The sequence below is a fragment of the Grus americana genome, chromosome 1 (assembly GCF_028858705.1).
Source record: "Grus americana isolate bGruAme1 chromosome 1, bGruAme1.mat, whole genome shotgun sequence".
NCBI classification, from domain to species: Eukaryota; Metazoa; Chordata; class Aves; order Gruiformes; family Gruidae; genus Grus; species Grus americana.
The window spans coordinates 185381185-185395090 of NC_072852.1; the positions used below are offsets into that span (position 1 = coordinate 185381185).

Sequence of the window (13906 nt, forward strand, 5' to 3'; positions counted from 1 at the left end):
AATTATGCAATTAGAAAGCAAAATAATCCCTTAGTTAAACATTCTTCTAACTGACATTGTAAACACTTGTTACCAAGGATAAAATGACTTAATCTGCTAGCAGTAACTGCAGTTTCAACCATAAACAAGGTTGTTACAGGTCCCAGGAGGCATTTTGCAATTCAGGATGCAGCTATTACAGTAGTGGGACAAATTTCTCCCCTGCACAGCCCAACTAAAGTTACAGTCCAAAAGAACTGGACCCAAGCTTTGAAATTAATAGTTTGCCTCTTAGAAAAAGATATTATTGGGAAAAAAAAAATCTAAACCATGCTGCCTCGTTTTTATTTTCATTTAAATGATTTGCAGGTCATACTGAAGCGGTTAAAGAGGTTGCCATGTTGTGCTCTTCAGTACTGCCCTTCAGCTGAGATGCTGCAATCACACCTTTTCCATCCCAGCACGCAGCCATCCTGCATAGCAGAGCACCTGTTACATTACAAAAGAATGACACAAACTTTGAAACTGGTGGAAAAAGCAATTTATCACTTTTTCACCTTAGGAAATTTTATTATATAATTAATTTAAAAATTGTATTGTTAGGGAATGAAAGACAATCTTGACTTTTCATTAAATGTTAGTATACAGAATCCTCATGTCAGAGTCCTCAGTTTGTGACTTCATAGAAAGAGTCATCTTGATAGTGTCTTTATCACAGAAATTTCTGGCTGGAAAATGAAAATGAAGGAAATGAAAACACTTTTGCTAATGTACACTTTCTAACACTGGGTCTGGCACTGAACCACCTTCCATGCCCATAGCTTGCCTGTTTCTGCCAACAAAACCATTTGCAAGGATGCATGCATTTTAAATAGTAAAACTGGAGTTTTGGAGTACATTCTGGAGTACTGCATCCAGCTCCAGGGTCCCCAGTACAAGAGAGACATTGAGCTGCTGGAGTGAGTCCAGAGGAGGGCCACGAAGCTGATCAGAGGGCTGCAGCACCTCTCTTATGAGGACAGGCTGAGAGAGTTGGGATTGTTCAGCCTGGAGAAGAGAAGGCTCCAGGGAGATCTAATTGTGGCCTTCCAGTACCTGAAGGGGCCTACAGGAAAGGTGGAGGAGGGACTGTTTATCAGGGAGTGTAGTGACAGGACAAGGGGTAATGGGTTTAAGCTAAAAGAGGGTAGATTTAGACTAGATATTAGAAAGAAATTCTTCACTGTTAGAATGGTGAGGCACTGGCACAGGTTGCCCAGAGAAGCTGTGGCTGCCTCATCCCTGGAAGTGTTCAAGGCCAGGTTGGATGGGGCTTTGGGCAACCTGGTCTAGTGGAGGGTGTCCCTGCCCATGGCAGGGGGGTTGGAACTAGATGATCTTTGAGTTCCCTTCCAACCCAAACCATTCTGTGATTCTATGATAATTGAGGCTGCTATTTTTACACCAGAGGCTATATTTCTGATTTTTTAAAAAAATGTACTGTTATCTCCAGAGCAACAAGCAGCACCTATACACGACTCTCTCAAACACTCCAGGTGTTATTAAGCTCACCAATCCTTGCTTGGAACAGATGTGAATAATGCAGTGTAATAATTGCAGAAGGTGTGTCGCCAGCAGACACTATAAGTTGCTACCAGAGGACTACTGCACTAGACCCTATCATTGCCACCTCGCTTGGATGTTAGTAACAAAGGAAAATAGTGGCGCAAAAGCAGTGGTGATTTAAGTCTTGCCCCCGCTGTAATCTATATATTTATCGGTGGTTTAGGATCTCTTTATTTTATTTTGAGTTTATCATCTGGGGTACCTAAAAGTTATGGTGATGGTAAAAATAATAAAATTTTACCACAAGAACATAAACTTAATTTCCTGATAGAAGACATGAATTGAATGCTTTGGATACATCTCTGACTACAGGTCGGATAAGCTTGTAGAGATTATGCCTTTTTCTGCATTTAAGTACAACCTTCAACCCAGAGTCCTGTTAGGCTAAATACAATCTTCAGATATTCAGCAAGGTACGACAATTGTGGTTCAATGGAGAAGAGCATATGAAAAATTTACAATAGAAAGAATCTGTGGGAAGAAACATCTGAAAGACAAATCAATTCACTGATTCTTTTTTTATTCTGGTTCTTCAGTATAACTTGTAAAGGCAGAAAGCAATAGTGTAAGCAGAGACACATTTAAAGAGCACACCTATTCTCATATGTGCACATACTGTTATGACTGTAGCAAGTAAAAGAGAAATATTTTCCAAGTTTTCCACAGCTGTCACACAGAATTCCTTAGGCAAAAAATATTTGGCCCAGTTTAGCTCATTTGGAGCTCAGTTTCTTCATGCTTACAATAATAATAATAAAAATTTGGTTTAGGATAGTACATTCTTGCCTTGCAGAGGAAGCTGTCCATTTTTACACAAGTTGAAGAAGTAAAACAAAGTCCTTTATTTCTAGAAAAGTTAAAAGCCAAGCATTTGTTGCTATTTCAAATTTTCTGGTGACTGATATTATTACACTCTCAGTATCGACTTAATTCAAGTTCACAGTGAGATGAAAAGAGTATTACCTTAGAAGGATCGATGTATTCAAGTATGTCCTTTTAAACATCTTTAAGAAAGACTGAATCATTTGTCCTACTAAATTTTCACGAATAAAATAAATTCCTAGTGGGAGCTCCAGAGTTCATGTAAGTTCATCTCTTAAATAAGGAAAGGCAGCAGAAAGGATAAAATTACGTTCTTCTATCAGGGAAATAAATTACCAAATGTGCCAAAAGGCCATTACATTAATGTATTTGTGATAGTCTACTTACTCTGGGCTCACATCAACATTTTTACTAAGTGCTGCCAGAGATTTTTGTCATGATCTTCTTTCAAATTATTTACAACAATATTTAGCACCTTTATAGAATTCTTCATTCTTATTCTACTTATTATTTCTTTCCGATTTTCCCTTATCTATACATTGCCTAGTTAGATTGCAAGTTATTCAGGAACAGGCTTGCAAAGTGCTTTCCTTGTACATGGGGAAGTAGAGCGGGAGTAATTTTTACAATCCAAATTTCCACACCATCAAACAAAGAAGGAAAAAATTTAAATGCTTTCTGTATTCAGCAGTAATTAAATCAGTAACTTAATGGTGTTTCTGATTATACTAATTGATTATCAACTTTGCATTTCTTGTTGAAAAGAGAACATAAGCAACAGGAAAGCCAGAACAACATGTGGAACTCCAGCATCCATTACGCTTTAATAATAATTGCTGAAAAGAAGAAATATATTATTTGTTGTCTTTTTTTTTTCAGTAGCTCTTCTTTCTTAAGTAATTTGTCATAAAAGAAGGATGGATAACGGTAACACAACTATTTCATTTTCAAGGGTAGATCAGCCAGTACCAAATACTTAGAAATAGCCATAAAGGTTGCCAATGAAGAAAACTACAAGACAAATGAGAAACTGAGAATTCTGGAAAGAGAAAAACAAGCAAAAAAACGACAAATAGGGAATGTTCCTGATGAACACAAGGTTGTCCCAATGTACGCTGCATTTCCTGTGTCCACTCTTCAAGAAGATTAACAAAGAGAATGTTCCTCATAATTTTGGTAATGTTTATACAATATGGGCAGTAATGCTCACTCAATCACTTTTCATTTATATGCTCTACACTTTGAAAATGGTATAAAGCCTATAACAGATGACCTAAGTGCAGAAGGCCAAGCGCTGTGGGCCAAAGCTGACAGCGTACAGTCAAGCAGAGGGGCACATGCTGACTAAAACACATCTAAGAGTATTGGCTGTATGTATTGAAACTTGAATCAAAACAAAACGTATGTATTATTAAAAAGACTGGAATGGATAAGACCTAGTGAAGGATTAATGAAGACATGGCCAGGGATCACACGCCATTCTCAAGGCATACAGAACTCCAGGACCTGGTACAAGCTGCATCTGTCCTGCTACATAGAATTGCAATTGTGCTGTTTTAGATAACTCATGATAGACCATGATAAAGTGTATTTAAAGATATTTATATACCATACTCATATTTATAGTTATGAGATATTTATACAGTGAAAGAAAAGAGAGTAACTTTAAAAGCCAAAAAGAACACTACTTGTTATTAAATACTTCCTGTACGCTAACTGCCCTAAAAACAGAGATGTTCAGGATTCATTGCTACAACAGAACCTCTTTAATTTACAAGGTCAGCTATCTGAACAGCTCATACTATAAATTATGGTAACAGAATGATGCCAAATAAAATACTTCAATTTTGTTTAACACATGGGTAGGTGTTTTAGAACTTCAGGGCTATAAAATAATTCAGAAGTGACAAGGCTGTGAGCCCTCCCCCTCTCTCCAGAAAGCCACTAATCCCTTGAACTATGAACATTTTGTTTAGTATCTTCCAAGCCAGATGATGTTTGCCAAGACTTCAACTACGACCAATAAAGGTGAAAGCGTCCAACAGCTCTCTTTACACAACTTCCAAATGCAACAGTTTGGGAAATGTTATATGTAAAATTCAAAATTGCAAGAAAAAAATAAAAGCGTTTCAGCCACTGCTATTTTTCAAGTTTTTCCACATAAACAAATTCTGCGTATTAGCATAGTTTCTCTCCTATTTGCCAAAGATAGGAAATTCAAGGAGACAGTAAAAGATACCAAATAGTGGCCAATCCACAAACTGCACAATGTCCATCAGGAAAACTTTCACAGAAACAGAGTCTAAAAAAATTTCCTTGGTAGGAAGAATAAATACTCCAGCCTGTCTCATTAAACTCGGGTGCAGCTGTAAGAGCTATATGTTATGACTAAATAAACAGTCCCTGCAAAGTTTGGAGTAAGTAACCTTTACTAAACAGGACTCTTGCTGTTGTTTGCCTGTTGCTTTGAGAGTAATAAATAACTCTCAGCCAAGGAAGAAGCTGTTTTATAGCTGCTTTGAGAAACTATAGATGGTCATAGATAGTCTCATTCACATTCGGACTACAGGCTCATAGTTTTAGTTTCCTTTAATTGGAAATTTAATTGGCATTTCCTTTAACTGGAAGCTATTTCATAGCTGAAAATTTATATCTATCCACTGCCTTTCCCAAGGACCCAAAGAAACCTGTTTGCTTATACATGAAATGGAAGCACATTCCTGTTAGCATCCAACATAAATCAACAACCAATGTAAACAAATATTTAGACAAAGCCATGTTTCACATAAGACATTTATGCTGTGAAATCCTGGGCTATATAAGCTTCAGGGACACACTTGAATGAAGAGGGTTATAAAGTAGTTTACTTCAGAAGCTGAACAATTCTAAAGATAACTGTTGGTATCTAACACTTGTCTTCAGTTTGTCCTGTTTCATTAAAAAAGCCAGTCCCTAATATCGACCAAGATCATTTAATTCTAATTTACTGAATTTCAAATACTTATCGACAAAGTTCATTGCTTGAAAACAATCTTGGTACAAATACTCTCACCAGGCAGCTCTTAACTAAAAGGCATACACAAAAGAGACTACATTTACAGACTTTGAAATAAAGGGAGAGGTCTGAAGTTAACAAGAATTTTGTGTATGTACATGCGTCACAAAAACAAAAGAGGAAAACCACATTCAGTCAACCAAGCAAAACCAAATTCAGTCTCTCAAAGAAAGACTACAGGTCAAGCCTTGCACATTGAATCACAGTTGAATGTAGATACTCACTTATATAGTCATCATTTTGATGGACCAGATTATGTTCTAAGGTATATGCCAACTCATTTAAATATCTAGGAAATGACACAAGCATTCAAAGGGATGTTAGTCATATATTTGGAAATATCCAGGTTTTGAGTATTTGAATTGTTAGTTATTTACACTGAATTTCCATGATTCACTCATTCACCAAAAAGAACAACAACAGAAAGAAGCTCAAAACAGCATTTTGTACCTCCACACAAAAACATTATCTGTTTCTTCCAAATGCTAGACACAGGTACACAGTGATAGATGTATAAAGTAATCATAACCCTACCTTCTTATTACAGATTGAACTGTTAAAGTAACTGAACAGCAAAAAATACTATTTTTTAATCATTCGTTTTATAAAAAGAGGATGAAAACTCTAGTATCTTCCTTCCATGGGAAGGTATCTGCACATATAGCATGACAGCATATTGATGTAATATGGTTGTTTTAAAGAACTTGAACAGGATTCATCACATGCTGCAAAAATTTACAGTAATATATTTAAGGAATTAGCCAAGCAATTTCTAAATGGTTAGTGAACATCCCTGAGAAATCAAGGATGATTGGTATGGTCCTAAAAGACTGCAGAACGGCAAATACAGTGCTCAAACTTAACAACAGTATTTCGAAAAGAAAAGGCCACTTGGCCTTTTCTTAGTCACACATAAAAACAGCGGAACAAATTAGTAAAATTAGTAAACCTGGGAGTACTCAGAAGCATGTTAGCAATTAAAAACCAAAAATCTTTAAGTATTACTGATTTGCCAAAGAGAAATCACAGCAAATCAATCAATTTTCCAGCTTAATAGTACAGCTGAGATGATGTCTAGAATCAAAACAGTATGTTCCAATACTTCAACCCAGTTAAATCTTTTAATACTGTCTTCAATTAGAGTTTCATAAGCTTGGAGAAAATGTGGCACACATTAAATTATTAAAGATGAGTATACCACTGCTGGGAAAATACCTTATATCCTAAAAATTGTACTCGCATAGTCTTCACATTTTTTTTTCCAAATTGGTAGAACATATGAAGCATATGTCAGGGTGCTGAGTGTACCACTGGGCTTTGCAAGCTCCTCCCCCCACCTTGGGTTTTATTTGTCTGTGTTGAAGATCAGCTCTGACCTGGTGCTGCTGCTTTACTGGGGTCCCCTTTGCCCCCCATGGCTTGAGACCTGCATTTACACTCAGGCCCTTTCCTCGGTTCCTTCTCAACCTACACTGCGGTGATGCTGTGCCTGGCCCTGTACCTTGCTGATCCCAGCTCGGACCTGCTGACTTGACTTCCTAGCTTGACCTCACAGCTGCCTCATCACCAAGGACCTGTCTGGCAGCCACTAGGCACTTGGCTGACAATGGCCTACTGCCCCCAGACCTGCTCTTCTTGCTTGGACACTGGAACTGTGAACCTTGTCATCAAGGACACTGTCCCTGCCTCCATTCCCCTGTGGAGCAGCTCACTCTTGCTATTCCCCAACAGCAGGTCCTGCAGGCAATCTGTACTATATAACATTTTCAATACCAACTTGGAAGCTGGAATAGTGAGCACTGTTTATGAAATAGAATAAATAGATCTTATTTCATCTATGAAATATTTATTTCTATTTATGAATAGATGAAACCTTTTGGAAGAAGCTGGCATCATCCAGCAAAAGTCTGCAGAAGTTTCAAGTACAACATCATTGTAAACTCAAGCTGTTAACAAGGATTCTAAATAGCTGAGAATGAATATAACTGTACACTGTAATTTTAAGATATGCACATTAATAACAATTAGCATTTCATATTCCTGGCCATGTAGGTTAGACCATTAGTGTTTTGTGTCAGACTTTTTCCAAAGGCAAAACATGAAGAGAAACATCTGCTAGAAAATTATTGTATCTTTGCTAAGGGAAAGCTAAACTAAAGGGACATTACTTTATGAGGGAAAAACCAACCTGGTAGCTTGGGAAGTGTTACTTTCTTGAACACTTCAAATATACAGAAATATAACAAAAACTTTCTTTTTTCCACCTAACTGGCAATGTGTATAATTCTGTTCAAGTCACCTAACAGTTTCAGTAATAGTTTAAGATGGTTCTGAAGAACAAAGACTTTCAGACATACCCAACAGAAGAACATCTGCCCATACCTCATCTTGGGGAGCCTATAAACTGTTAGAAGGTGTCACGAAACTGCAATGACCCACTAAAAGAACACAACAGCCCCCATGATCTCACCAATAAAGTCTCCATCAATAAAGATACTAAAGATACATTTAAGGTATTTACATTTCCCACAGTTATGTGCCCATAAACCCCATAGACACTAGTAGATAAGGAATCAAAAAATGGGTCAAATCATAGAATCACAGAATGGTTTAGGTTGGAGGGACCTTAAACTTCATTTAGTTCCAACCCCCCTGCCATGAGCAGGGACACCTCAGTACTACAAATGAATGCAATTTCAATGAAGCAAACCAGAGACTTAATTTCAGTATTAAATAATGAGTTGGTTCCATGCATTGTAAGAGATGTTTAACTCACCTGATTGCCAACTAAAAGAAGATGCTCTCCCAGGAGAAAGTCCTTCAGCATGTCTTCCATTACCATCATGTGCTAGAGAAACAAAACCACAATTTTCACCCCTGTTTTTATACTCTCAAGTTTATGCATTCACTAATGATAGTGGTACAACAGGAATTTTACTTTCAGGATTTGGGGCCAAAATTTTTTGAACTTCATACTTACAGCTATTTATTTCATAGCAATAGTCTCTCAGCCAATAATCACAGAGGCAATCTATCCAGTGACTAAAACAATGAAACAAAAATACTAACTCTCTTTATGTATTTCCTCTACTCCAACTGATTGTGGGTGTCTGATTTCCCTAAATATATTTAATTTTCTGTAATCACTCCCAATGCATTTCTTTTTAGCCTAGTTGAATGCTTGTCACCTAGAGTGTAAGAACTTTCATTAATATGTGTATGACAATTTTCCAGCAATTGTACTGGGAGGAAGCAAAATGTACCCTGGTAGAACTTTACAGAAACCAGAGGGAATAAAAGGAGCTGACATGAATATGTAAATTGTACACATTTATTTTATTAAAGGTTAAATGCCAGGCCTAGCTTAAAGATAAATACACTTTCCTATTCTAATTAAACTTTTTTTAAAGGAAAATAAGGATAGGAAAATGCAAGCTCAAGTCTAAAAGTGTTTATTAGGTTTCTTACAACTTCTAAATTAGAATGCCTAACTGAAGTCAAAGTACTTGAGATGTATTTTATATGTATATACACAATATCATAAAGGGTAACACACACTACATCATTTAACCTTATCTTGCTTCTCACAAATAATTTGTTTAAAAGGATCAAAAGGATTTAAGGATAATGTGGCAATGCAGATTACTCGCAATAAAGTCGTGTATATTTCTCCACTGTATCTAGTAAAAATAGGTCATCTGGAAGTAGGTCAGACAACCTACTTAGAGAAATGAATGCTTGCCTTTAGATAAACATTATATTTTTTCACATTATCATCTTACCTCTAGTACTTGATTAACAAAAAAAAAATCAGCAGCTTGCCTGTAATTTCTGAGCACAGAAATGCTCAGTTTCTAACTGTGTGAAAGATGGGTTAGGTTTTCAAATCTCTCCAGAGGCAGGGGTGGGGGAAGAAACTGTTGTAAACACAGCTTAATAGCACAAAATCCTAACCAGGCATGTCAAAAGACTACTGAATACTCAATAAAAAAAATTTAAGGAGAGGACTTCAAGACAAATTACTATACTCTCTGGGCATGCGTATATACTGGAAATTTATAACTGATGAGAATAACTTTGACCAGATACAACATAAATTCTAGGAAGTCAGTTATAATACACACACTGATTACCTTTTTTATTTTATTGCTAAGGCATGAATATTTCCTTCTGATGACTTACTTTTTATCCCAAATTGCACAAATATGTGTACATTATAGTTCCCCTGCAGAACAGCATTCCCACAAGAGATACTATGTATTGATACTTCTTCTTTTTTTCCCAACCGGACCTAAATTAGCATTGTATTAGCATGCATGCATACAATTCAGCTTAATTATTTACACAAAGGACTTGTAAGTAGATACATCAATATCATGTCAACTTTATCAATCCATGTTCTCCAAAGCCTGGCCTGAAAGTGGCATTTGGCAATTTGGTATATCACCTATAAATTTTTTCCATCCCTGTGCCACTTGTTGCAGAGCAACAGCAATGTTTCACAGTAATGCCAAATTCCACTGGAACATGAAACGCTTCAAGACCAAACACACAGACGCAAAACCTATGTAGTTCATTACACTGTGCAGCAGTGCAAAGCGCTGAGGATATATTTTCTTCTCTGTTTCAGTTTATTTCTGTAGTACCAGAGAGGAAGTATTGCACTAGACTCATAAATCAAATTTGTTCTCCAGCAGGTTTTGCTAAATGATCATTACAGCACCTGAATGACCGACTTACAAACTATCAACACAGAAAATAAGAGTAGAATTCATTTAGAAATGCGAACAGCTATCCTGACTGGTATTTGGTTGTTGTTTCTTTCAGAGTGCATAGCTACCAGGGACAGATACAGAGCAGTTCATTCTCTGCAGCGTTTTTAACAGACATTACCTAAATAAAACAGATGTACGCAACCTGTGTTCAGATACTATGCACTTTTCTGAAGCTATAAGCAAGAAGGTAGAAAAAGCAATGCAGAAGAGTCCTAGCAAGACTCAGGATTTCACTTCCAACAGATCCAAATTAAGTACTTTACTGAAATGGCAACACAGAACAAAATCTCACATGAAACGTTAGTGGGGAAGATGAAAAAGACTGTCATCTGTTCCCCTTGCGCAGCCTGTCATCACCTTCACTAGATGATACCCATGTGGCATAGCCTCTCTGTGCAGAAACTGCAAGCGAGGGAGGAAAAAAGAATAGGAAAGGAAAAGTAAGCAAACCCAGACCAGGTCCCTAAAAGAAAACTATTTCACAGGATCACACTATCAGTGTTGCCTTTCAGAGGCAAAATATTCCGAAGGTAACTCAGAGGGTAGTACCCTTGTCTGACAGTTTGGAGGCCTGCAGGCTAGATGGAGAAGCAAGCAGCAATACACCTAACTCTACAATAGGGGTAGGGGGGGAAACAAAAACCAAAAAATAACCCCAGTCACCAAGCCCTTCCCTTTGATCACGTTCACTAATTACTCTTACTCTTCACTACTACAAACTAATTAACACTAACGACTAATAAGCTAAAATAATTGAAATAAATAATTAGCAACCAATTAACTAACAACTAATTAAGTAATTAGTCTTCGTCTTGCTTTTCAAACATGCAATGTTAATTCTAATAAAAGGCAGGTACAACTTCATGCACCAAGCCTGTAAAACAAAGTTTCAGGATGGAATCGATAATCCAGTCCTATGAGTGGATCAGTCCAGCAGCAGAAAAAAAATTAATAATAATTAAATAAAAAAAAATCACTCAGCGCAACATCTGATCAAATCATTCTAAATAAAATTCAGTTTCAGTTGCTGTTCCTTCATATTTTATAAATGTTCAACAGGATTGTTTCAATCTTCACAAAGGGATGGTGAAGACCCATCTGAAATGAGCATCAAATCCTGTGAGAAAAATTTTTAGCCAAAAGAAACTACTTCAGAAATATACCCTTAAAATGTAGTTAGTACTTTAATTGATATATATGAGCATGCACATTAATACACACTTAACAAACTTTTTGTACCTCAGAAGCCAAAGATTTGTACTTACTTGTGCATTTTCATAAAACAAAACGTCAGGCACTTTCATTTTCTCAGTTGAGTTATAAATTGGCACCGTCAGAGACCCTATCTTCAGAATCCCATCATTTATTTCACCTAGACATTTTTCAGGAAACAAGCAAATGCATTACTTATAGCATCATCTGAGCAGACATGCAATCAATCCCCACCACCTGCAAGTGACGATTTACAAATTCTAACAAGGCTGTGGGTTGCAGTAAATGGTTTCTACCTGAAGTAAGTGAATGCTTGAAAGAGTATCCATTAACAAGAGGGTGCATTAGCATGAATTTGATTTCTCTTCAAAATTGCAAAGAAGTCGCTAACAATATATGATGAATAGATGATCTTATGGGAAAAGTACCATAAGAAACACTAGAAGTTGTGACCGCTGCCTCGGTTTAATTTCATACTCCCATTTTATTATTGGAATATCACTAATCTCGTTAGGCTACATTTCCTCAACCCACAAGTTTTCTCACTCTCATTCTCCCCCTTCTCTCACCCTGCCCCACTGAGGAGTGGGGTGCAGAGGGGAGTGAGCGGCTGTGTGGGTACTCGGCAGAGAGCTGGAGCCAACCCACCACAACAGTGTAGTCACTGTTGATTCTCCCTTTCAGCATTGTGTTTTGGCTCAAATGGGTTAATACCAGAACGTGGACACTAAAACTAGTGAAAACTAGTTAAATTTGCACTCGTTGAAATAACCTTCAGCTGTAGCTCTGAGAGGAAAAGTAGATTAGAAAAATTTCTTAGATAAGAAGAACCATAAATTCTGTCCTTAGGAAAAATGACAACTAAGTGTAAACAATAATAGTATGCAATAAAAACGGTAATAATTTTTTGCCACTAATTTCTTAATCTGGTATGGTGTAAAACTGAAAACAGCCTGATTTCTGGAGAGATGTTTTTAGTTGTTCACCTGTTCTTCTGTATGGTTCTATCTTTATGGCATGAAACAGAGAAACGTAAAGAAAATTCAAGGGATGTGTCCAGATAAAAAAATAGAATGGTAAGCAGGCAGCATCACAAACTGGCAAGAGTTCAAACTATTTTTTATATATAGTTTTTATATGCATAAAAAATACAAATACAGACAGAATAATACATGGATGGCTGCACAGGTATATGTGTGTATATATGTATATAGACACAGATATGGCTGCATATGTCTGTTATACTGTATGTAATAAATACTTTAATATATCTGTATTTACATATATATTTTTATATATACACACACACATAAATAAAATCTATAAAACCACAATCCATATTAATTAAAAACAAAGATGTGTTTACTGCTGCAAAGATCTAACAGTAAAAACACAGAAGTCAAATACATCACAAAACTGATAATAAACATACAGAAGAATGACAGCAGAGATAACACTGGTGAAGTAAAGGAAAAGTTTAGTGAATGGAAAATGGCAAATGGCTTAAAGTGTGCTGCCTGACAGAAGATATGAGAAGATACACAGCTAGCATGAAGACCAGGGGTCATGCAGGAATGAGAAAGCAGAAGTGAGAAAAATGGTAGAATCAGAATTATATGCATAGCACTGAAGGTTACTGCAAACGAGTACAAGTTGGATGAGGTAAAGAAACAAAGACCTGCTTGATAAAGGTGACATGTAACAACCATAGAATAAAAAGAAGGGAAACTAACAAAGTGTGCACCACAATGAAAAAGAACAAGAGAGAACAAGAACAAGAGAAAAAAGCAAAAAAAAAAAGCAGTCCAAGAAAGCCTGAGGCCATGGATCTTAAAGACTGGGAAACCCTTAAACATGATGGAGAACAAAATTCCATGAGCTAGGAATGCAGCAGATAATACAAAAGCATCAATGTACTGAGAGCAGCATTGCGTTGGGATAGAGCAAAGCAAAGACATAACTTAGGCAAACTACATTTTAGGATAATTAATACACCTTTATATGCTCAACTGTCTGAGTAACATTCATGAAGAGTTGAAGAAAAGATGACAGAAGCTTACATGTGTAATCTTTTTCCTCTAGTTTGTTCATGTCGTCTTGACTTGTCTCAATACCAGAATCCTGCAGATTTTTATGTAAAGCTGATCTGGCAAGGTTTGGTAAAAACCTAAATGAAGAAAAATAATAGGGAAGTTGTATTTTAAGGTAATTTTCTTAAAAGTTTTCAGTATTTTCTGTAATCTAAAATCAGCATGAAGCTTTACTTTGACCTCCAAACCCTGAATGTCTATTCCTTTCGCACTCAAGTAGCCTTCAACATTTCACCTATCCCTAAGGAGAGAAACCAAACTTCTTGCATAGGTAACTAATTACATCAGTGGCTGTGTGCTCATTTTAAAAGGCTTTACTGTTACCAAATATTGCAACAGGGTTGTAATGTAGGATGGATTAGGACTGG

At 36.6% G+C, this 13906-nt stretch overlaps 1 protein-coding gene across 3 annotated transcripts in view; it reads right to left on the reverse strand.

Annotated features, from left to right (window-relative positions):
• Nucleotides 1-13906, reverse strand: part of VWA8 (von Willebrand factor A domain containing 8) — a 194232-nt gene that overhangs the window by 110735 nt on the left and 69591 nt on the right. For all 3 annotated transcript variants that reach the window (XM_054814621.1, XM_054814612.1, XM_054814630.1), the window contains exons 18-20: nt 13509-13615; nt 11502-11608; nt 8238-8309 (exon numbers count right to left, since the gene is read on the reverse strand). In XM_054814621.1, coding sequence (XP_054670596.1) covers nt 8238-8309; nt 11502-11608; nt 13509-13615 — 286 coding nt within the window. The remainder of the gene's footprint in view (nt 1-8237; nt 8310-11501; nt 11609-13508; nt 13616-13906) is intronic.